Source organism: Rhinoraja longicauda, chromosome 10, assembly GCF_053455715.1.
Source record: "Rhinoraja longicauda isolate Sanriku21f chromosome 10, sRhiLon1.1, whole genome shotgun sequence".
Lineage (NCBI taxonomy): Eukaryota > Metazoa > Chordata > Chondrichthyes > Rajiformes > Arhynchobatidae > Rhinoraja > Rhinoraja longicauda.
Genome location: NC_135962.1, coordinates 49,252,150 through 49,276,129, shown reverse-complemented (window position 1 = coordinate 49,276,129; position 23,980 = coordinate 49,252,150). Strand labels below are relative to the sequence as shown.

At 45.5% G+C, this 23,980-nt stretch overlaps 1 protein-coding gene across 1 annotated transcript in view; it reads left to right on the top strand.

The window, feature by feature from the left end:
• Positions 1 to 23,980, top strand: part of LOC144597687 (protein phosphatase 1 regulatory subunit 37) — a 193,833-nt gene that overhangs the window by 33,095 nt on the left and 136,758 nt on the right. Inside the window, exons 3-7 of the mRNA XM_078407218.1 lie at positions 5,945 to 5,990; positions 8,209 to 8,309; positions 16,879 to 16,998; positions 20,571 to 20,721; positions 23,408 to 23,563. Of these exons, the coding sequence (XP_078263344.1) occupies positions 5,945 to 5,990; positions 8,209 to 8,309; positions 16,879 to 16,998; positions 20,571 to 20,721; positions 23,408 to 23,563 (574 nt within the window). The remainder of the gene's footprint in view (positions 1 to 5,944; positions 5,991 to 8,208; positions 8,310 to 16,878; positions 16,999 to 20,570; positions 20,722 to 23,407; positions 23,564 to 23,980) is intronic.

Genomic DNA, 23,980 nt, shown 5'->3' with positions numbered 1-23,980 from the left:
AGGCCATTCGGCCCTTCGAGCCTGCATCGCCATTCAATATGATCATGGCTGATCATCCAGCTCAGTAACCTGTACCTGCCTTCTCTCCATACCCCTGATCCCTTTAGCCACAAGGGCCACATCTAACTCCCTCTTAAATTTAGCCAATGAACTGGCCTCAACTACCTTCTGTGGCAGAGAATTCCACAGTCTCACCACTCTGTGTGAAGAAATGTTTTCTCATCTCGGTCCTAAAAGACATCCCCCCCTTATCCTTAAGCTGTGACCCCTGGTTCTGGACTTCCCCAACATCGGGAACAATCTTCCCGCATCTAGCCTCTCCAACCCCTTAAGCATTTTATATGTTTCATATGTTTCTATAAGATCCTGTGGGACTGCAAAGCCACGTGCTGACATAGTCAGTGGACCGAATGTCACCTTCTCTGCTGTAACAATTCTGTGATTTTATCGGAAGGAACTGCAAATGCTGGTTTACACCGAAGATAGACTCAAAATGCTGGATGCACACAGCGGGTCAGGTCCCTCAGTCCGAAGAAGGGTCTCGACCCGAAACATCACCTGTTCCTTTTCTCCAGAGGTGCTGCCTGACCCGCTGAGTTACTCCAGCATTTTTGGGTCTATCTTCTGTGATTTTATATATATATTTTCCTATTCTGGAAAGAGTTGAAACAAGTAAAGATGAATAAATGGTTATTTGAAAGATGGTGGGCTGAGGTTGTTGAAGGATGAATCGAAGGTGTCCCATTCACACTGGCGGATCTTATACAGAAAGGAACTCAGGTGCTCTGGTGATGTGCATTGTTTTCCCACTGATGTGCAGGTCCACAAGGTGATTTCATAGTTTCTGACAGAAGCATAAAGCACGGTCAGACCATTTTATCGAAGGGACAATGGAAAGGCAAACAAGAGACAAATATATGATGGTCACGTTTATTTGCTGATTGTACAAGCTCATTGATGGAGTCTAAGAATCTGCCGTTCCTTCTGGATAGTGAATGATTAAGGACACTAGCACACCTCAGGAGCATTAGCAGATGGCCATGCTTTGAAAGGATTATGTGAAGAGATTTTGTTTTAATTTTTTGGTAGAAAGGTAGGTTTTTATTAAACAAAATCTGGGGTTCAATGACTTTACTTCAGCAGATTAACAGAAGATAATTAGTTTAGTTTGGTTTAGTTTAGTTTAGTTTAGTTTATCGTCACGGGTACCGAGGTACAGTGAAAAGCTTTGTTTTATTCACAAAATGCTGGAGTAACTCAGCAGGTCAGGCAGCATCTCGGGAGAGAAGGAAGGAATGGGTCACAAAATGCTGGAGTAACTCAGCAGGTCAGGCAGCATCTCGGGAGAGAAGGAATGGGTCACAAAATGTTGTGTGCTATCCAGTCAGAGGAAAGACTATACATGATAACAATCAAGCCGCCCAGAGAGTACAGATACTGGATGAAGGGAATAGCGCGAAATAAAGATATTTCTTAGATCCATCAAAATGAATATTATTTCTGAAAGTAGAGGCTTTCGTTTTGCTGTGACATCAAGTTCTAAGCTATCTTCACTCAATTTATCCACTTAGTAGTGATACCTCTTGCCACCGAATAACATCTAGTGTGGTACTGGGTGGAGGTGCTACAACTGTGGGTGGTGTCAAGGATTATGAGGAACATGTGGGAAAGTGGAGGTGAAGCCATGATCAGATCAACCATGATCTTATTGAATGGTGGAGCAGCCCGAGGGGATGAATGGCCTGTTCCTGCTCCTACTTCCCATGTACTTGTGTTTTTAAATGGACAAAGAAAAAGTTAAATGTGATCAGTGTTCTGCTGTTGAGTTCCGGGCAGTTCTGAAGAAGGGTCCTGACCTGAGATGCCACCAATCAATTTTCTCCAGAGATGCCGCCTGACCCGCTGAGTTACTCCAGCACTTTGTGTCTATCTGAAGTTCCAGACGTCATGGGTGTGCTGTGAAATAAGGGGTCTAATATTTGAACAAAGAACATAAAACAATTCACCACACAAACAAGCCCTTCAGACCACAATGTCTGCACTGATCCGGATTCCGATTTCAAGTTTTCTGAACATGGTCTATTCAGCTCTACTTTCTGCCTGTTCATTTCCCTGTATCAATGCTTCTTAAATGTTGCTAATGTATCTGCTGAGATCATAAGATCATAAGTGATAGGAGTAGAATTAGGCCATTTGACCCATCAAGTCTACTCCGCCATTCAGTCATGGCTGATCTATCCCCCACCATCCCTGACAATGTGTTCCAGGCACCAGCAACTATGTAAAACATTTGCCATATAAATCTCTGTTAAACTTTCCCTTCCTCGCCATAAGGCTATGGCCCCCAGTATTTGATATCTTCACTTTTCCTGAGGAAAAAAAAAGAGTCCATCAGGTTGCCCCTCAGCTTCTGACACTTCTGTCAAAAGTCCTTGAAAAGGCAATTCTAAACCAATTAGTGCCCTACCTGCACCAAAACACCATCCTGGAAAGTTTCCAGTCAGGTTTCAGAGCCCACCACAGCACAGAGTCTGCCTTGTTGAAGGTACACAACGACCTGCTTCTCGCCATCGACACCGGCGACTGTGCAATCCTGCTCCTTCTCGACCTCAGCGCAGCGTTCGATACAGTGGACCACACCATCCTTATTGACCGTCTCTGGTACGCGGTTGGCATTGATGGCACTGCCCTGAGCTGGTTCGCTTCGTACCTCAAAGATAGGAGTTTCGCCATCAACATAGGCAGTTATTCCTCTGCTCCAGCTAGCCTCTCCTGCAGAGTTCCACAAGGCTCCATCCTAGGCCCCATTCTCTTCTCTCTATACATGCTCCCCCTTGGCCAAATCATTCAAAGGCACGGCATTTCTTTCCACTGCTATGCCGATGACACTCAGCTTTACCTCCCCCTGAAACCCAACAACCAGTCAAATTTAAACAGCCTCTCACACTGCCTTGAGGACATAAAATGTTGGATGGCACAGAACTTCCTCCAATTAAATGAGAGCAAGTCTGAGGTCATCCTATTCGGCCCCCCCGACTCCATCAAATTGATAACAGGCAGTCTTGGAAGTCTATCCTGCCTAGTCAAACCGCATGTCAAAAACCTCGGCATGATATTTGACTCTGCATTAAAATTTGATAAGCAAGTCAACGCTGTGGTAAAAGCCAGCTTCTTCCAACTTCGAACCATAGCTAAAATCAAACCTTTCCTCCAATTTGACGACACAGAAAAAATCATTCACGCTTTCATTTCCTCCCGCCTAGACTACTGCAACTCCCTATACACTGGGATCAGCCAATCTTCCCTGTCCCACCTGCAACTGGTCCAAAACGCCGCAGCGAGACTCCTGACGGGTACTCGTAAAAGGGACCACATCACCCCGATTCTGGCCTCTCTCCACTGGCTCCCTGTACGGTACAGAATCAACTTCAAGCTCCTCCTATTCACGTATAAAGCCCTAAATGGACACTCCCCCCCCCTACATCAAAAATCTTCTAACCCCCCTCTCTAACTCCAGGTCCCTCAGGTCGGCCGACTTGGGGCTACTCACTATCCCGCGGTCTAGGCTTAAGCTCAGGGGTGACCGCGCTTTTGCGGTTGCAGCTCCTAGACTGTGGAACAGCATCCCTCTCCCCATCAGAACTGCCCCCTCCATCGACTCCTTTAAGTCCAGGCTCAAAACCTATTTCTACTCCCTAGCGTTTGAGGCTCATTGAGGAGGCGCTGTGAACTGTTTGCGTGCTACTGCATGTTTCATTTTTTTTCCCATTGGAACCTAATCAGATGTACAGCACTTTGGTCAACGTGGGTTGTTTTTAAATGTGCTATACAAATAAAATTGACTTGACTTGACTTGACTCCAGAAAGAAACCCATCCAAGTTTGTCCAATCTCACCTGAAATCTAATATCCTTTAATCTTGCCAGCATTCTGGTAAATCTCTTCTGCAGCCTCTCCAAAGTCTTTTTATCTTTCCTGTGACAGAGACCAGAACTGCACAAGATACTCCAAATATGGCTTAACCAAACTTTTATAAAGCTGCAAAATTAACCTACCTGATCTCCCAGTTGCTAAACACTTTAATTCTCCTTCCCATTCCCACACAGACCTTTCTGTCCCAGGTCTCCTCCATTGTCAGAGTGAGGCTAAATGCACATTGGAGGAACAGCATATCATATTTCGCTTGGGCAGTGGTATGAATATTGATTTATCTAACTTCAGATAACCCCGGCATTCCCTCTCCCTCTATCTCTCCCCCACCCAACGTTTGTTTTCACCAAACAAACAGATAACAATGGCCAGTATAAGAAAATAACTGCAGATGCTGGTACAAATCGATTTATTCACAAAATGCTGGAGTAACTCAGCAGGTCAGGCAGCATCTCGGGAGAGAAGGAATGGGTGACGTTTCGGGTCGAGACCCTTCTTCAGACTGATGTCAGGGGGGCGGGACAAAGGAAGGATATAGGTGGAGACAGGAAGACAGAGGGAGATCTGGGAAGGAGGAGGGGAAGGGAGGGACAGGGGAGCTATCTAAAGTTGGAGAAGTCAATGTTCATACCACTGGGCTGCAAACTGCCCAGGCGAAATATGAGGTGCTGCTCCTCCAATTTCCGGCGGGCCTCACTATGGCACTGGAGGAGGCCCATGACAGAAAGGTCAGACTGGGAATGGGAGGGGGAGTTAAAGTGCTCGGCCACCGGGAGATCAGTTTTGTTAATGCGGACCGAGCGCAGGTGTTCAGCGAAGCGATCGCCGAGCCTGCGCTTGGTTTCGCCGATGTAAATAAGTTGACATCTAGAGCAGCGGATGCAATAGATGAGGTTGGAGGAGGTGCAGGTGAACCTTTGTCTCACCTGGAAAGACTGTTTGGGTCCTTGGATGGAGTTGAGGGGGGAGGTAAAGGGACAGGTGTTGCATCTCGTGCGGTTGCAAGGGGAAAGTGCCCGGGGTTGGGGTGGTTTGGGTAGGAAGTGACGAGTGGACCAGGGAGTTACGGAGGGAACGGTCTTATTATCATTATTTTTATTGCACATCTTTCATTCATTGTTCTTTATCTCTCTACATCATCGTCTATATCTCTCATTCCCTCATTCCTAACCAGTCTGAAGAAAGGTCTCGCCCCGACACGTCACCCATTCCTTCTCTCAAGAGATGCTGCCTGTCCCGCCGAGTGACTCCAACGTTTTGTGTCTATCTTCGGTTTAAACCAGCATCTGCAGTTCCTTCCTACACAAGTCACGTCCTAACTTTTAAGCTCAATGCATTGACTGATGAAGGAAATCTTCTTACTGATAGATCTGCTCATGTCAGTGATGGTGGAGAGAGGGTTTGGAGAATGATGTTCAAATCTGTCAATTTATCCTGGGCAGTGGACTCCACTAGGACCAATACTAGAAGGCAGTGGAGGCCAATGCACTGGATGTATTCTGGAGAGAGTTAGATATAGATCTCAGGACTAACAGAATCAAGGGATATGGGGAGAAAGGAGGAACGGGGTACTGATTCTGGATGATCAGCCATGATCATATTGAATGATGGTGCTGGCTCGTAAGGGCGGAAACGGCCTACTCCTGCATCTATTTTCTATGTTTCTATGCTTCTATATACATACATAAGAACACCCTTTATTAAAATGATAAAACAAGAAAGGTCAACAGACATACATTTTTGGTACAAGGGAGAAGGTAAACGGATCAGCTGACACAACGAGAGAGGAAATTCCTTGCTCAGAAATAAAATCAAATTTCCACATTCATTGCCAGAGTCGAAAATTTTCAGATTTTATTCCAGATTTCCAGCATCTCAATTCCTGGAATAAAGCTTGTGCATGCAACCTCAGTCTGAGAGGCACCTGGGCTATTAACTCTGCCATGGTGGCACTGATAGAATGTTTGCCTTTCCAGTATATGTTCAGAATATCACATCTCTTGTTTCATCTTTAGGAAATCACAGAGGTACATAACCGGATCGCATGTTTGGATCTGAAGGGTAAGTTTCTCTGCTTCACCTTCTTTGCCTCCACAGGTACAAATCAGCATAATATGGGCAGAACTTTCCTCTGAATTAAGTCTGCACTTCAAGCCGATCAGAGATGGTAAATAGCGGGGGATGGGTGGCCACTCACCCAAAATCTGTTGAAGTATATCTGAGTGGACAGCACGGTGGTTGAGGTGCTGCCTCACACCACTTACAGCGCCAGAAACCCGGGTTCGATCCCGACTACGGTTGCTGTCTGTATGGAGTTTGTACGTTCTCCCCGTGGCCTGCGTGGGTTTTCTCCGAGATCTTCAGTTTCCTTCCACGCTCCAAAGATGTACAGGTTTGTAGGTTAATTGGCTTGGTATAAATGTAAAATGTCCCCAGTGTGTGTGGGACAGTATTAATGTGCGGGGACCGCTGGTCGGTGTGGACTTGGTGGGCCAAAGGGCCTGTTTCTGCGCTGTATCTCTAAACTAAAGTAAACTAAAGTATAAAAAGGTCCGAACGTCATTTTTCAAAGGAAAAGCATCACTCCTTTTACGTTTAATGTTAAATTACCCCTTGTCCCTAGATAATCTGGAGGAGTTGATGAGAATGAGGGAAATATAAAGAAATGGGATTAATCTAAGATTGGTGTAAATGGATGCTGATAGGTTTGGTGGGCCGAAGGGCTTGTTTCCACGATGTCTCTCTCTATGCCTAAGATTCAATGACTGTGCTTTCACAGCCCTCTGAGGTAGAGACTTCCAAAGGTTCACCTCTTTCTGAGGAACAAATATTCCCTTCGATTTTAACCAGCATCTGCAACAGCATTGTGTGTCTACCTTCGATTTTAACCAGCATCTACAGTCTGAAGAAGGGTCTCGGCCCGAAACGTCACCCATTCCTTCTCTCCCGGGATGCTGCCTGTCCCGCTGAGTTACTCCAGTATTGTGTGTCTACCTTCGATTTTAACCAGCATCTGCAGTTTTTTTCTTACACAAATATTCCCTTCATCTCAGTCCTGAATAGCCCAAGATCCTGAGATTGTGATCCCTGGTTCTAGACACTTCAGTCAGGAGAAACATCCTCCCTACATCCGCTCGGTCAAGCTCTGTAAACATTTTGTTGATTTCAGTTATCTCACAAGATCTTCTCCTATTAAGTCAAGTTTGGGGATTTGACTTTAGTTTTCCCAGATCGCCCAGTCTGCGCTTGGTTTCACCGATATCTAGGAGTCCATACCTGGAACAGCGGATACAGTCGATTAACTTTTTGACTTTAGAGATATATTGTGGAAACAGGCTCTTCTTCCCATCGAGTCCATGCTGACTAGCGATCACCCCGTAAACTAACATTATCAGACATACTAGGAACAATTTTACAACTTACCAAAGCCAATTAACCTCCAAACCTGTATGCCTTTGGAGTGTGGGAGGAAACTGGAGAAATTCCACGCTGTCAGGGGGAGAATGTACTAACTCCATACGGACAAGTACCGTGGTCAGGATCGAACTCGGGTCTCTGGCCCTGTTAGGCACCAACTCTACCGCTGTGCCACCATGCCGCCCTCTGGATGACTAATTTAGATCTCTGGATTGCTGGTGCAATGATAGACATGGTGGAGAAACACAGAACTGCAGATGCTGCTTTGCAGAAAAGGGCACCACTTGCTGGCATAACTCAGCGGGTCAGGCAGCGTCTCTGGAGAACATGGATCGGTGATGTTTTGGGTCAGAGCCCTTCTTTCAGGTTGATTCTCATGGCGCTATTGTATCCCAAATGTATTGACAACTCAACATTTTCCTTTCATCACTGGAGCCTGTTTGAATACAGTCAAAATAAAGAGAAGAATCTCTCTCTGACAACTGTAAGACGTGCAACTTAAATTGGCATAGCATACTTAGATATCATTTTGTTGCGCATGTGTGTGTGTAAAGCTGTCTCAGATTCGGCTCCAACCATTATTAATTTACTATTCTTTTCTTTTTCTTTTTTTTTGTATTAATTTTAATTTATATGCTGTAATTGTAATTTTTTTTGCACAATCCGCAGGCATTGCCACTTTCATTTCACTGCACGTCGTGTATGTGTATGTGACAAATAAACTTGGCTTGACTTGAGAAGCCACACAAAATAGAATTCGAGAATCGAGTCACATAGGTGTCTGCTTTGAATCGAAGTTACGACATTTTTTACAAATCTGTTGCTTACATCTCTAATACGACTGAACACATTTATTTTCCAGGGGAAAAGTTAGACTATGAGAGCTGTGAAGCCCTCGAAGAGATCTTCAAACGCATACGGTTTAAGATGATTAATTTGGAGTGGGCAAAGCTGCATGAAGATGTAAGGACATCGATAGTTTCCATTGATATGTTGGTTCCACTGTTGTTTTGAAATGTGCATTTAGGAAAGGTTCAGAGGCGTACGAGTCAAATGTGGGCAACTCGGTCTTGGTCAATATGGGCGAGTTGGACAGAAGGAGCTGTTTCTGTGCTGTGCAGCTCCGCAACTCTATGATACTGTTTGCCACCATCGTTTGCAGAACTACCAGTGGAGAACAAAATGGGTGTATAATAATGGCACAATGTACAAACGCTTCCAAGCTACAACGCACTTGATTACAATTTAAGTAGTTTACATTCATCCCACTAAACAACAGTGGAAATTAAGGGACAAACCAGGCTGTTTTATTTTAATTTTCCCTCTGGCCAACATAGGCTGTGAGTGTGGCTGGAAGAACTCTCACTCTCAAGCTCTAACACTGACCTGAACACTGAATTAGGGTCTGTTTCATTAACAATTTGTTGTTAGTAATCCGGATAAATGCCCCCCCCCCCCTCCCCCGCTCTTGTGAGCTCCTGTACTATCCTCTTCTGGTCTTTTGGGCTTACTGAGTGCTGACAGTAATTTTGTCCCCTGCTGTGATGGACTCCTGATAATATCCTTCCCCAATGCTTAGTGTAGTTTAGTTTAGTTTAGTTTAGTTTAGTTTAATTCATTTTGTGATACCCAGATTCGTTCTGTACCTTTTCATACCTCTAGTTTCCCTCTCCCCTGACTCTCAAAAGGTCTCGACCTTCTCTCCAGAGATGCCTGCCTGAATTACTCCAGGCTTTTTGTGTCTCTTTGCTGTAAACCAGCACCTGTAGTTCCCTCTTACACATCACAGCTTTCACACTTGTTTCACACTTCCACACCTATTTTATTTTTGTCCTCAGTGGCCACAAGAGGGAGTTGACAATATAATAGTCGCATCTTTCAAAGGAATTCCATTTCTGAAATGTCTTGTTTCAATGTGGATGAACGCACCCATGCACATAACATGCAGTCAAGACAATATCATGCGGTCAATACTCTCATATTTCCCAGTTCAATCTGTCTGCTGCCTTCCTTGTTTGTGAATAGGCAACTGAATAGGCTACTGGGACAGCATACTGAAGCCAATTAACCTAAAACCTCCATATTTTTGGAGCGTGGGAAGAAACTGGAGCACCCGGAGAAAACCCTTGCGGTCACGGGGAGAAAGCACAAACTCTATACAGGCAGCACCCATGTTTCTTCATGGTAGCGAGCTGTTGAGTCGTAGCTGGGGTACTGTCCATGAACCTCAAGAATAACACAGTGTCACCTTACAAGGAGAAGCTCCAACTGGGAGCCCACTCATTGCATCCACATTCCGATTGCATTGTCCACTCTTGTAGGTTTAGGTATAGTTTATCATAGTCAGGTATACCGAGGTAGAGTAAAATGCTATCATGTCCGATCAGATAATACTACACTTAAGTACCGTCTGGTCAAACTCAAGTGCAATAGGTGGAGGGTAGGGAAAGGTGCAGAGTACAGAATGTAGTTCTCGGCATGTACTTCAGAACATCACTGTATGTCCTTGCTTATTACTCAGACAGATGTCCATCTCTGCACTCAAGCAGAGACCATGGGAAGCATCCCTTTGCCCTCACCAAAATACCCGGCAGAGGCCTTGCGGTCGGCAAAGCTCATAAAGTTCTAAACATGCAAGGATTTGAGGAACGTTGTCATTCTCTCGATGATAGCTAAACATTTATCCTGTGTGAATATTTTTAATTTGCTTTGCAAGGGGATTGAGATGCAAAGCAAACCGGTAACTCATCATCCTGTGTGCAATGTGACGAATTAACATCAGACGCATGGGCGACACAGAAGAGCAGCAGTAAAGTTGCCGCCTCACAGCGCCAGAGACCCAGGTTGGATCTTGTACGGAGTTTGGACGTTCTTCCTGGGGCCATGTGGATTTTCTCTGGGTGCTCCGGTTTCCTCCCACATTCCAAAGGCATGCTGGGTTGTAGGGTAATTGTCTTCTGTAAACTGTATGCAGGATTCGTGTGCCGGTAATCGCTGGTCGGCGCAGACTCGGTGGGACAATGGGCCTGTTTCCATGCTGTATCTCTAAACTAAATTAAACTCAACTCAACTAAACTAAACCAAACCATCAAAGAACAGGAGCAACGAGTTTGCTGAATCATATTGAGCAGAAAGTTATGGACTCAGCAGCTTTTGCTTCAATTCTCGGAACGTAGCACTTTGTCTAATTCCAAATCGTCTTGGGATTCAGCGACTCCTGTTGTATTTAAAACTTTGCTTAAGGATGGCAAAAGCAGTCCAAAATAGTTGAAGATAGACACAAAATGCTGGAATAACTTAGCGGGGCAGGCGGCATCTCCGGATAGAAGGAATGGGTGACGTTTCGGGTTGAGATTCTTCTTCAGCCAGAGGATGCTGCCTAGATTCTGCCTATCCCGCTGAGTTACTCCAGCATTTTGTGTCTATCTTCGGTTTAAACCAGTATCTGCAGTTCCTTCCTCCAAAATAGTTGAAATGTCCTGAGTAGCCCTTTAACTTTGTCAGGTTAGATAGACTGAGCATTGGCAAAGTTAGTTTAACAATAGACAATAGACAATAGGTGCAGGAGTAGGCTATTCAGCCCTTTGAGCCAGCACCGCCATTCACCGTGATCATGGCTGATCATGCACAATCAGTACCCCGTTCCTGCTTTCTCCCTATATCCTCTGACTCCGCTATCATTAAGAGCTCTATCTAACTCTCTCTTGAAAGCATCCAGTGAATCGGCCTCCGCTGCCTTCTGAGGCAGAGAATTCCACAGCTTCACAACTCTCTGAGTGAAAAAGTTCTTCCTCCTCATTCTAAATGGCCTACCCCTTATTCTTAAACTGTGGCCCCTGGTTCGGCCTCACAGAATGGAGCCCTTCAGCATGCAACTGATAAATAAGATGGATGACTTCTGGGATAACAAAGGCACCTGGTTTTCTGCAAGAGTGATCCTGTTTTTGGAACCTGAAAAGTACTCTTACTAGATTTTCCTTGTGTTCCTGCAATCAAGATATCATCTAGGTAGGCTAACACAGGGAGCAGACTGTGGATCAAGTCATCTAAATATCACCACACCTCGAACTGATATTATCCAAAATTGAACCCTACTGGTAGACCCAGGTTGGAAAGTGGCTTTAAATTTTTGTTTGACTCAATCTGCTGATAATCTTGTGAAACGGTAACATTTATTATGATCTGTCCTTAGAACATAGACCATAGAGCAGTACAGCACAAGAACAGGCCCTGTGCCCACAGTCTGTGCCGAACATGTTGATAAAAGGATCACCTATCTCTCTGCGCCTAATCCATATCCTTCCTATCCAACAACATCTTCAATGCCGCTATGCTACCTGCGATGGCAGTGCATTCCAGGGTTGGTTGTTGAGGCGAATGCATTCGTGGCAATCCTTCTCCGAGCTGAGCAGACGTTCATCAGTCAATTAGTTCTCGAAGAAGAATTGGGCCGTTCAGCCTATCAAGTCGACTCCGCCGTTCGATCGCGGCAATCTTTCCATCTCAACCCCATTCTCCTGCCTTCTCCCCATGACCCCTGACACCCCGTACTAATTGAGAACCTGTCAATCACCGCCTTAAAAACGTCCATTGACTTGACCTCCACAGCCGTCTGTGGCAATGGATTCCACAGATTCACCACCCTCTCTCTGACTGAGTGCAAAGAAATTATCAGGCAGAGTCGAGGGGCAGCTGTCTCCCTCTTTTTAGTTGAAGCTACCCTGTATACTCCAGCATTTTGTGTCTATCTTTGGTGTCAACCGGCATCGGCAGTTCCTTCCTACTACACATCCTCCACAGTTCCTCACGGTGTCATCTGCCTTCAGTACAGGAACAAATGGAGCAGCCCAGACAGAAAAGTCAACCCCTTCAATGACACCTGCTACTTCTGGTCTCCTCAGCTCATCCCGACTCTCTTTCACACTTTTAGGCTCGGTCTGTGCATTCTGGAAGCGAGGTGTAGCATCCTCCTTCAGGCAACCCACGTTTCGTACCTTGAACATTTCCACATTCCTCACAAAACACCTCCGAGTACTTGTCAAACACACGTGTCACAGATAATTTGTTCATGCACTTAAACTCACCCTCGTCTTGCTTTACCTTTTGGTGGATAGTTGCAGCCAAACCAAGTTGGATCGTTGCCCTGGAACAATTGCAAGAGGGAGCTTTCGTTGACAGTCATTGCCTCTCGCTCTAACCTCACACATCCCAGTCACCTTGCTCCTTTCCTCAGTGTAGGTACCGGGCGAGGGAAACGAATCCTTCATTTTCACTGCACCATCTGCCAACGTTGCTTAGATTCCTGCTCACACACCACCGAGACTGCAGCACCAGCAGTGTGTTCTATTGCTACTCTCTTTCCCTTCAGTGTATCCTGAAGTTCGGAAAGGTTCAGTGGAATTCTGACTGATGTGATTTGCGCAGGTCACCCACATTCTGAACCTTCTTTGCACATGTAAAAGTGCTGAATGCAAGGGTGGTGAACCTGTGGAATTCATTGCCACAGACGGCTGTGGAGGCCAGGTCAATGGATATTTTTAAGGCAGGGATTGACAGATTCTTGATTAGTACAGATGCCAGGGGTTATGGGGGCGAAGGCAGGAGAATGGGGGTTGAGAGAAAGGATAGATCAGTCATGATTGAATGGTGAAGACCTGATGTGCCAAATGGCCCAGTTCTGCTCCTAGAACTTATGAACTTATGTAGAACATAGGACAGTACATGGCAGGAATGGGCCTTTCGATCCACAAGGTTTGTGCCGAACCTGATGTCAAGTTAAACTGATCTCATCTGCCTGTACACGATCTATATCCCTCTATTCCCTGCACTTCCATGTGTCTATGTGAAAGCCTCTTAAATGCCACAATTGTATCTGCCTTCACCACCGCCCCTGGCAATGGGTTCCAGGCTCCTACCACTATTTATTTCATATTATATTTCAGACACAGCGCGGAAACAGGCCTTTTCGGCCCACCAAGTCCGCGCCGCCCAGCGATCCCCGCACATTAACACTATCCTACACACACTAGGGACAATTTTTACATTTACCCAGTCAATTAAACTACATACCTGTACGTCTTTGGTGTGTGGGAGGAAACCGAAGATCTCGGAGAAAACCCACGCAGGTCACGGGGAGAACGTGCAAACTCCTTACAGTACGGCACCCGTAGTCAGGATCGAACCTGAGTCTCCGGCGCTGCATTCGCTGTAAAGCAGCAACACTAGCGTTGCGCCACCGTGCCGCTCTCTGTGTAAAAACACTTGGCCCACACACCTCCATTAAACTTTCCCCCTCTTAACTTATAGCTATGCCCTCTAGTGTCGGGCATTTCCTCTCTGGGGGAAAAAGGTTCCTGACTATCCACCATGTCTATTCCTCTGATAATTCTATATACTTCTGCCGTCTTCCCTCAACCTCCGACATTCCAGGCAAGATCACGCCTTTTATTACCCTTTCCAATTGACTTTATGCTGCACAGCTGCCAGAGTTTGTCACAGTCTTGCTTTTCTTTCAAACAAACTGCTGATAAACCTCCTTTGATAACACAGTCGCTCATGTGTCCGTATTCATTTGCTCAATGTCACGGAACAGCTCCATCCAGGACCGTAAGAAATCGCAGCGAATTGTGGACGCAGCCCAGACCATCACACGAACCAACCTCCCTTCCATTGACTCCATTGACACCTCACGCTGCCTCAGCAAGGCCAGCAGCATAATCAAGGACAAGTCGCACCCTGGCCACTCCCTCTTCTCCCCTCTCCCATCAGGCAAAAGGTATACAAGTGTGAAAACGCACACCTCCAGATTCAGGAACAGTTTCTTCACAGCTGTTATCAGGCAACTGAATCATCCCACCACAAACAGACAGCAGTGCTGAACTACTATTTACCTCTGATGTCCCTCGGACTATCCTTGACCGGACTTTGCTGGCTTTGCCTTGCACGAAACGTTATTCCCTTATCAGGTATCTGTACACTGTAAATGCATTGATTGTAATCATCGTCGGCATGGTGGCGCAGCGGTAGAGTTGCGAATGCAGCGCCGGAGACTCAGGTTCGATCCTGACTACGGGTGCTGTACTGTACGGAGTTTGTACGTTCTCCCCGTGACCTGCGTGGGTTTTCTCCGAGATCTTCGGTTTCCTCCCACTCTCCAAAGACGTACAGGTTTGTAGGTTAATTGGCTGGGCAAATGTAAAAAATTGTCCCTAGTGGGTGTAGGATAGTGTTAATGTGCGGGGATCGCTGGGCGGCACGGACCCAGTGGGCCGAAGGGCCTGTTTCTGCGCTGTCTCTCTAAATCTAAAGTCTTTCTGCTGTAGACACAAAATGCTGGAATACCTCACAGGCAGCATCTCTGAAGAGATGGAATGGGTGACGTTCTGGGTCGAGACCCTTCTTCAGACTAATGTCAGGACAGTGGGCGGGACAGAGATAGAATGTAGTCAGAGACAGTAGGACTGGTGGGAAAACTGGGAAGGGGGAGGAGATGGAGAGAGAGGGAAAGCAAGGGCTACTTGAAGTTAGAGAAATCAATGTTCATACCGCTGGGGTGTAAGCAACCCAAGTGAAATGAGGTGCTGTTCCTCCAATTTGTACTGCTGGGGTGTACTGCTGTATTTCTGCTGACTGGTTAGCACGCAGCATAAAGCTTTTTACTGTACCTTGGTACACGTGACAATAAACAAAACTGATAATATCTCACCTCAGGTGCTTCATCTCTTTGTCAAAGAACTCGGCCCCAACCTTATTAAAATGCTGGGCCTTCTCTGCAAATGTTGTCTTTGCATAACTACACTGCCTTGGAAATATTAAACCCATGCTTGCAATTCAATTACTTCTCACTCTCTAGCATTTCTGTGAGGACACACACCTTGTGATTCCACATCCCTCGTGACCCAGAAACATCTTCAAAATTTCATTTGGGTCACATATAACCCTACGATATAAACATTAAGATAACAATCCCCCGACCCCCTCTTTTATTCCTTTCCCTCTCTTTCCTGTGCCCCCAATGGCGTTACATTTCACTCCTCGTCTTCCTTTTTCATTCCTCTTTTCTCCTTATCTGACATCGTTGGTTGCCAAACACTTTAACCCCCCCTCCCATTCCCACACTGACCTTTCTGTCCTGGGCCTCCTCCACTGTCAGAGTGAGGCTCAGCACAAGTTGGAGGAACAGTACCTCGTATTTTGCTTGGGCAGCTTACAGTGGTTTGAATATTGACTTCTCTACTGACTTCTCTAACTTCAAGCAACCCTTGCTTTCCCTCTCTCTCCATCCCACCCCTTCCCAGTTCTCCGACCAGTCTGATTGCCTCCGACTACATTTTATCTCTGTTTGCTTTGTGGTGACCTTTACTTCAGAGGTACAGCACGGAAACAGGCCTTTCGGCCCACCGGATCCGTGCTGACCAGCGACCACCCCGTGCACTACACACTAGGGACAATTTACAATTTTTTTACTGAAGCCAATTAACCTACAAGCACATACATCTTTGGAGTAGAGGAAGAAACTGGAGCACCCGGAGAAAACCCATGCGGTCACGGGGAAAACGTACAAACTGCGTACAGACGGCACCTGTGGTCAGGATCGTACCCGGGTCTCTGGTGCTGTGAGACAGGAACTTTACCGCTGCACCACCGTGCTATTCAACTAATTCAACCAATTCAAAATATATTTTTTTCTCCTGGTTTGGCAAGAGAGGACAAGGTTTTTAAATCAATGTACATCTTGGCATCAGTCGGCCAAATGGGACTCCATTTTACTCCCTTCTACATTGTCAATTGCAATGAAAGATTGCTGCGCCCTTGCCCTCTGTCTCCAGTACCTTTGCATGTATTTAATCTATCCTTCCAAAGCACCTTTTTGAAAGTATCTTATCAACGAAGAATACAGAGATGCAGCGGTCGAGTTGCTTTGTTGCAGCACCAAAGACGTACAGGTTTGTGGGCTAAGCTGCTTCGGTGAAAATTGTGAATTGTCCCCAGTGTGTAGGATAGTCCCCACTGTATGGGGATCGCTGGGTCAGTGTGGACCCGGAGGGCCGAAGGGCCTGTTTCAGCGCTGTATCTCTAAACTAAACTAAACGAAACAACACGGCGGCACGGTAGCGCAGCGGTAGAGTTGCTGCTTTACAGCGAATGCAGCGCCGGAGACTCAGGTTCGATCCTGACTACGGGTGCTGCACTGTAAGGAGTTTGTACGTTCTCCCCGTGACCTGCGTGGGTTTTCTCCGAGATCTTCGGTTTCCTCCCACACTCCAAAGACGTACAGGTATGTAGGTTAATTGGCTGGGTAAATGTAAAAAAAAATGTCCCTAGTGGGTGTAGGATAGTGTTAAGGTACGGGGATCGCTGGGCGGCACGGACTTGGTGGGCCGAAAAGGCCTGTTTCCGGCTGTATATATATGATATGATATGATATGATAACATTCAAATTGACATTCCCGCAAGGAAAAGTACAGCCCAGCAATTGGAAGGTATTTATCAGTTTAAAAATCTGATTAATGTGACTTGACCTTGATTTCAGGGAGCCTCTGGACTGTTTGATATGATGGAGTATTACGACTCGACGCTCTGCCTCAGCATTTCCTTCAGCAGGACCATTGGAACAAGAGGCTGGAGGGCAGCAGCACAGCTGATTCGGACGGTAACAGCACCATATACTTCTCCGAACTTACAAAATCATAGATACATAGACAATAGGTGCAGGAGTAGGCCATTCAATCCAGCACCGCCATTCAATATGATCATGGCTGATCATCCACAATCAATTTCTGCCTTATCCCCATATCCCTTGATGCCGCTAGCCCTAAGAGCTCGATCTAACTCTCTTTTGAATGCATCCAGTGAATCGGCCTCCACTGCCTTCTGAGGCAAGAATTCCACAAATTCTGTGTGAAAAAGCTTCCTGGTTCTGGACTCCCCCAACATCGGAAACATGTTTCCTGCATCATCTGACAGTCCCGCCATCCCGGGAATTAACCTCATACGTTGCATTCCCTCAATAGCAAGAATATCATTCCTCAAATTAGGAAGGACAAAATAGATCTAGAATGGATCAAATCCTTGATCTATTTTGTAGAAATAGGGCGGGAGGCACAGTGGCGTGGCGGGAGAGTCGCTGCCTTGCAGCTCCAGAGGCCCGGGTTCGATCCTGACCACGGAGTTCGTATGTTCCTCCTGGGTTTTCACCGGGTGGAGAAAATCTTATGGGTGGGAAAGTGGGAGAAGGTAGAACTAGTGCAAACAAGTGATCGATGGTCAGCGTGGACCAGGTGAGCCGAAAGACCTGCCTCCATGCTGTCTCTCCAAACCTTCCTGAGGTCACCTGTTGACAGCCCTGATTTATTCTGGTCTTTGTGCAGGAAAGAACTGCAGATGCTGGTTTAAATTGAAGAGAGACAAAATGCTGGAGTAACTCAGCAGTACATCAGATCGAGACCCTTCTTCAGAATGACCATCTTCAGAATTAGCTGAATGAAGAAGGGTTCTGACCCGAAACGTCACATAGAAACATAGAAACAGAAAATAGGTGCAGGAGTAGGCCATTCGGCCCTTCGAGCCTGCACCGCCATTCAATATGATCATGGCTGATCATCCACCTCAGTAACCTGTACCTGCCTTCTCTCCATACCCCCTGATCCCTTTAGCCACAAGGGCCACTTCTAACTCCCTCTTAAATATAGCCAATGAACTGGCCTCAACTACCTTCTGTGGCAGAGAATTCCACAGACTCACCACTCTCTGTGTGAAGAAATGTTTTCTCATCTCGGTCCTAAAAGACTTCCCCCTTATCCTTAAACTGTGACCCCTGGTTCTGGACTCCCCCAACATCGGGAACAATCTTCCCGCATCTAGCCTCTCCAACCCCTTAAGAATTTTATATGTCACCCATTCCATCTCTCCAGAAATGCTGCCTGTCCTGCTGCTTTTGCCAGCATTTTGTGTCTATATTTTTGTTCTGGTCTTTACTTGCCTCCAGTTTATTCCCCTCCCCCCACCCACCCAACCCTAAACTCTACTTTCAGTCTGAAGTGTCTCGACCTGAAACGTCACCTATTCTTTTTCTCCATCGATGCTGCCTGACCCGCTGAGTTACTCCAGCATTTTGTGTCTATCTTCACACTAAACTGAACGCTGATCTTGTCAACGATGTCCACATCCTGAAAACAAACAGAAGAAAATTCTCGATGGTGCCATCTTGTGAGATCAGTTTTACAAAATTAACTTCATAAACTGTTTTTTTAAGACAGAAAATGCTGGAGTAACTCAGCGGGGTCAGGCAGCACCTCTCGAGAAAACGAATAGGTGACGTTTCAGGTCGGAACTCTTCTTCAGAACGACCATCTTCAGAATTAGCAGAACGAAGAAGGGTTCTGACCCGAAATGTCACCGATTCCTTTTCTCCAGAGATGCTGCCTCACCCGCTAAGTTACTTCAGCAATTTGTGTCTATCTTCAGCGTAAACCAGCATCTGCAGTTCCTTCCTACGCAGATATTTATTTGGATGGATGCTAAAAGCTGAAGTAACTCAACGGGTCAGACAGCATCTCTGGAAAAAAAAGATTAGGTGACGTCTCGGGTTGAGACCATTCTTCAGACTGAGTGTCAGGGGAAAGAGAAACAATAGACAATAGATAATTGACAATAGGTGCAGGAGGAGGCCATTCGGCCCTTCGAACCAGCACCACCATTCAATGTGATCATGGCTGATCATTCTCAATCAGTACCCCATTCCTGCCTTCTCCCCATACCCCCTGACTCCGCTATCCTGAAGAGCTCTATCTAGCTCTCTCTTGAATGCATTCAGAGAATTGGCCTCCACTGCCTTCTGAGGCAGAGAATTCCACAGATTCACAACTCTCTGACTGAAAAAGTTTTTCCTCATCTCAGTTCTAAATGGCCTACCCGTTATTCTTAAACTGTGGCCCCTTGTTCTGGACTCCCCCAACATTGGGAACATGTTTCCTGCCTCTAACGTGTCCAACCCTTTAATAATCTTATACGTTTCGATAAGATCCCCTCTCATCCTTCTAAACGAGAGATATAGAGTCATAAAGTCATAGAGTGTGGAAACTGGCCCTTCGGCCCAACTTGCCCACGCCGGCCAACATGTCCCAGCAGCACTAGTTTCACCTGTCTGCATTAGGTCCATATCCCTCCAAACCTGTCCTTTATTGACATAGACACCAAGCACGACATCCGGAGGCTGCAACAGATCGTTTGATCAGCTGAGAAGGTTGTTGGCTGCAACCTTCCCCCCCCATTGACGAACTGTGCACTGCAAGGGCCGGGAAGCGAGCGGGCAAGATCATCTCTGACCCCTCTCACCCTGGCCAAAAAATCTTTGAAGCACTTCCCTCTGGAAGGCAACTCCGGACTGTCAAAGCAGCCACAGCCAGACATAAAAACTGCTATTTTTTCCTACGAGTAGTAGTCCTACTCAATAACCAAAGTCTGTCGTCTCTTTTTTGCTCTGGTTTATTTTCACCCACATGTTTTAGACCGTAATGGTGTATCCTTATTGTTTTGATGTGTTTATGCTTTATTCTTAAGTGTTAACTGTATGTTTGTGTTATCATTTGTGAGCGGAGCACCAAGGCACATTCCTTGTATGTGCGCATACTTGGCCAATAAACTTATTCATCTCCCGGTGGCCGAGCACTTCAACTCCCCCTCTCATTCCCAGTCTGACCTTTCTGTCATGGGCCTCCTCCAGTGCCATAGTGAGGCCCACCGGAAATTGGAGGAACAGCACCTCATATTTCGCCTGGGCAGTTTGCAGCCCAGTGGTATGAACATTGACTTCTCCAACTTTAGATAGTTCCTCTGTCCCTCCCTTCCCCTCCTCCTTCCCAGATCTCCCTCTATCTTCCTGTCTCCACCTATATCCTTCCTTTGTCCTGCCCCCCCTGACATCAATCTGAAGAAGGGTCTCGACCCGAAACGTCACCCATTCCTTGTCTCCCGAGATGCTGCCTGACCTGCTGAGTTACTCCAGCATTTTGTGAATAAATCGATTTGTACCAGCATCTGCAGTTATTTTCTTATAAAACTTATTCATCCATTCATTCATTCATTCATTCATTCATTCATTCATTCATTCATTCATTCATTCATTCATTCATTCATTCATTCTTTCTTCATTCATGTTTTTGTTTAGTTTGGTTTCAGTCCGTTTTGCTGCCTTCAATAAACGGATGATCTTTGCCTCCCCAGAGCAGCATCTTGCAGGAGTTTGAGGCATCAGGAATCCCTTTGACAGAGCAGTCCGCCTCCTACGTGGCACGTGGACTGAAGTTTAACCGCCATCTGAGAGTGTTACGCTTGGATAACACAGGGCTGAGCGGCCGCTTGCTGATGCTGCTAGGTAAATGCATCAGTTCAACCAAGCGTCGTGCGCGGGGAGTCGCCGGGCTGCAGTGAGACCGGGAAATCTTGATCAGTGACCCAAAAACAAGCGTGTGCAGGAAGGAAGTGCAGATGCTGGTTTACACCGAAGATAGACACAAGATGCTGGAGTAATGCAGCGGGTCAGGCAGCATCTGTGGAGAAAAGGAGTAGGTGATGTTTAGGGTGGAGACCCTTCTTCAGACTCACAGCTGTGTTTCTTCTGTGTGCTGTTTATCTATTGTGTAAACCAGCATCTGCAGGTCCAATCCCCCTCCTCACACACACACAAACAAAAGAAACACACATATACATATATATATTTAAATACTTCACATATATCTAGATGTGTGTGTGTGTGTGTGTGTGTGTGTGTGTGTGTGTGTGTGTGTGTTTTTTAAGATTTTTTTTAGATTTAGAGATACAGCGCGGAAACAGGCCCTTCGGCCCACCGAGTCCGCGCCGCCCCGTACATTAACACTATCCTATACACACTAGGGACAATTTTTACATTTACCCAGTCAATTAACCTACATACCTGTACGTCTTTGGAGTGTGTGTGTGTATATATGTGTGGGTATGTGTGTATGTGTGTATATATATATAATTGTGTGTGTATATGTACATAAGTGTGGGCATATATATATATGGTCTACGATGGAAAATGACAATATAAGCAGTAATTCCAGGTTGTTCTTGATCTAATGAGGATTACATCTGAAGTACTTTGGAAATTAAGCCTTGTCAAAGTAGCAGTGCCACATGTTGTTGTACATTGCACGTATTTACTATTCCTATTGATTTCAATATGAGAGAGAAGTATTGCAAATCTCTGGTGCAGCAGATTACTGCCACAGACTAATTAGTCCATTACTTTTACAACGTACCCTGATTATATTGTTACATTAACAATCCTATCAAGGGGAAACTAGAGGTACGAAAAGGCACAAAAGAACAAATGAGTGAAAGGTATGAAAAGAACAAATCAAAGCCAGCAACGACGATCAAGGAAAGGTGGAGCCCACAGTGGTCCCTTGTTGGCTGTGGTAAAGGTGATAAGGAGTGGATACAAACAGTGAAACTAAGCAGGAAGATTAAAGATGGGGTTGGGATCCTGGCTGTAGGGAAGATTATTCCCAAGGCAGGTCTTTGATATTGACGCTATCCAATCCTAGTTGTATGACTACTTGAGGGAGGATGCTGAGATGGGGAGATGCATCACAGATATAGGAATATAAATCAAAGCTACATGCCGAAGATTAACTTCTTGCATTTTTATCATGAAAAAAAAAATCAAACTCTTTGAATTCCAAATCAAATCCTAAAAACAAATGGCTTTGTAAGATGTAGGGAGTAGGTAGAACATTAAGAGGAGAAATTAACGTCAGCGGTGCGGGCAACTATTTAATGCGGGCACGTCAAAATTATTGTGATATTTTACAGCAATTGTTATCCTTTTGGTTAATGGCTCCATTCGAATTACGCACAAAGAAATGTTACGCGACTATGTTATGCAATGAACTAAAATGCCAGTCAAAGGTCAGCTGGTAGCATTCTCAGTCACAAGATAATAATAATAATAATAATAATAATAATAATGCATTACATTTATATAGCGCTTTTCATATACTCAAAGACGCTTTACATGGATTTAGAGAACATAGGGAAGTGAATAAATAGATAAATAAGTAAACGAACAGAGAAAGGAGACAGAAGGTGAGGTGACCTTCAGTGGTTGAAGGCAGTGCTGAACAGGTGTTCCTATTCAGGAGCACGAAATGTAAGTTGACACTTTGAGATAGCCACCTTGTTGGAGATGGCTTCTTTCAGACAAGGTGTTAAATCTCGGCCCCACCTTATATGTATAAACGCACTTAATTTTTTTAAATTTAATATATTGTTTACAGTGTAATATGTTTACATATCCTGTTGTGCTGCTGCAAGTACAAATTTCATTGTTCGATCTGGGACATACGACATTAAAATACTCTTGACTCTTGACTTTCCAGTTGGATGTCAAAGATACCATGACAATAGAATCATAGAGCTTTAAAAAACAGAAACAGGCCCTTTGCTTCATGCCGAATACTTTGCTCACCTGACCTGGTCCCACCTGCCATCTCCTAGCCCGTATCCCTCCAAACCCTTGCCATCCATGTACGCATGTGCCCAAACCGGCCAGCATGTCCCATCTACACTTGTCCCACCTGCCTGCGTTTGACCCATATCCCTCTAAACCTGACCTATCCATGTACCTGTCTAAATGTTTCTTAAATGTTGGGATAGTTCTTGCCTCAACGGCCTCCTCTGGCAGCTTGTTCCATACACCCACCACCCTTTGTGTGAAAAAGTTACCCCTCAGATTCCTATTAAATCTTTTCCCCTTCACCTTAAACCTATGTCCTCTGGTCCTCGATTCACCTACTCTGGGTAAGTGACTCTGTGCATCTCCCCAATCTACAGTATTCCTCTCATTATTACCTCTTCATTGTTTGTGGGAAATTGCTGTTTGTAAATTGGTTGCTGCATTTTTTTACATTGCAAGAATGACGATTGTTTTTTTTTGTGATCTCATTTTCTCTTTGCACATTTTGTGCAGTTACCAATGCTCTTGCCTTTATAGTCATAAGGTTATGAATCATATTTTCTTCTGTGACTTCCTACAGTTTCTGCCCTGAAGATGAACCAGGTGCTTCAGGAGCTTTACCTGGCAGACAATGACCTGAACAGTGTTCAAGACTCCATGCAGCTGCGAGATCTGCTGGAGGGGAATTGTGCCATACGATTATTAGACCTGAAAAACAACTGTATCTTCAACACAGGTAAATGCCAGTGGTGCTCTGTCAGGTAAACCATAACTGTTCAAAGAGACATGAAGACATTGAGAAACGCAGCATAGAAACAGGCTCTCCGGCCCATTATGTGCACGCCACCCATTGTAACTGAAACCATTTACCCACAAAGAAACATAGGCATAGAAAATAGGTGTAGGCCATTTGGCCCTTCGAGCCAGCACCGCCATTCAATATGCTCAAGGCGGATCATCCAAAATCAATACCCCGTTCCTGCTTTCTCCCCATATCCCTTGATTCCATTAGCCCTAAGAGCTATATCCAACTTTCTCTTGAATACATCACATGAAGTCCATAGCATTCTATGCCTTAACAATTCAAGTACTTGTTTAGGTGCTTCTTGCATGTGAGAGTACCTGCCCCTACCACTCCTTCATGCGTAGGAAA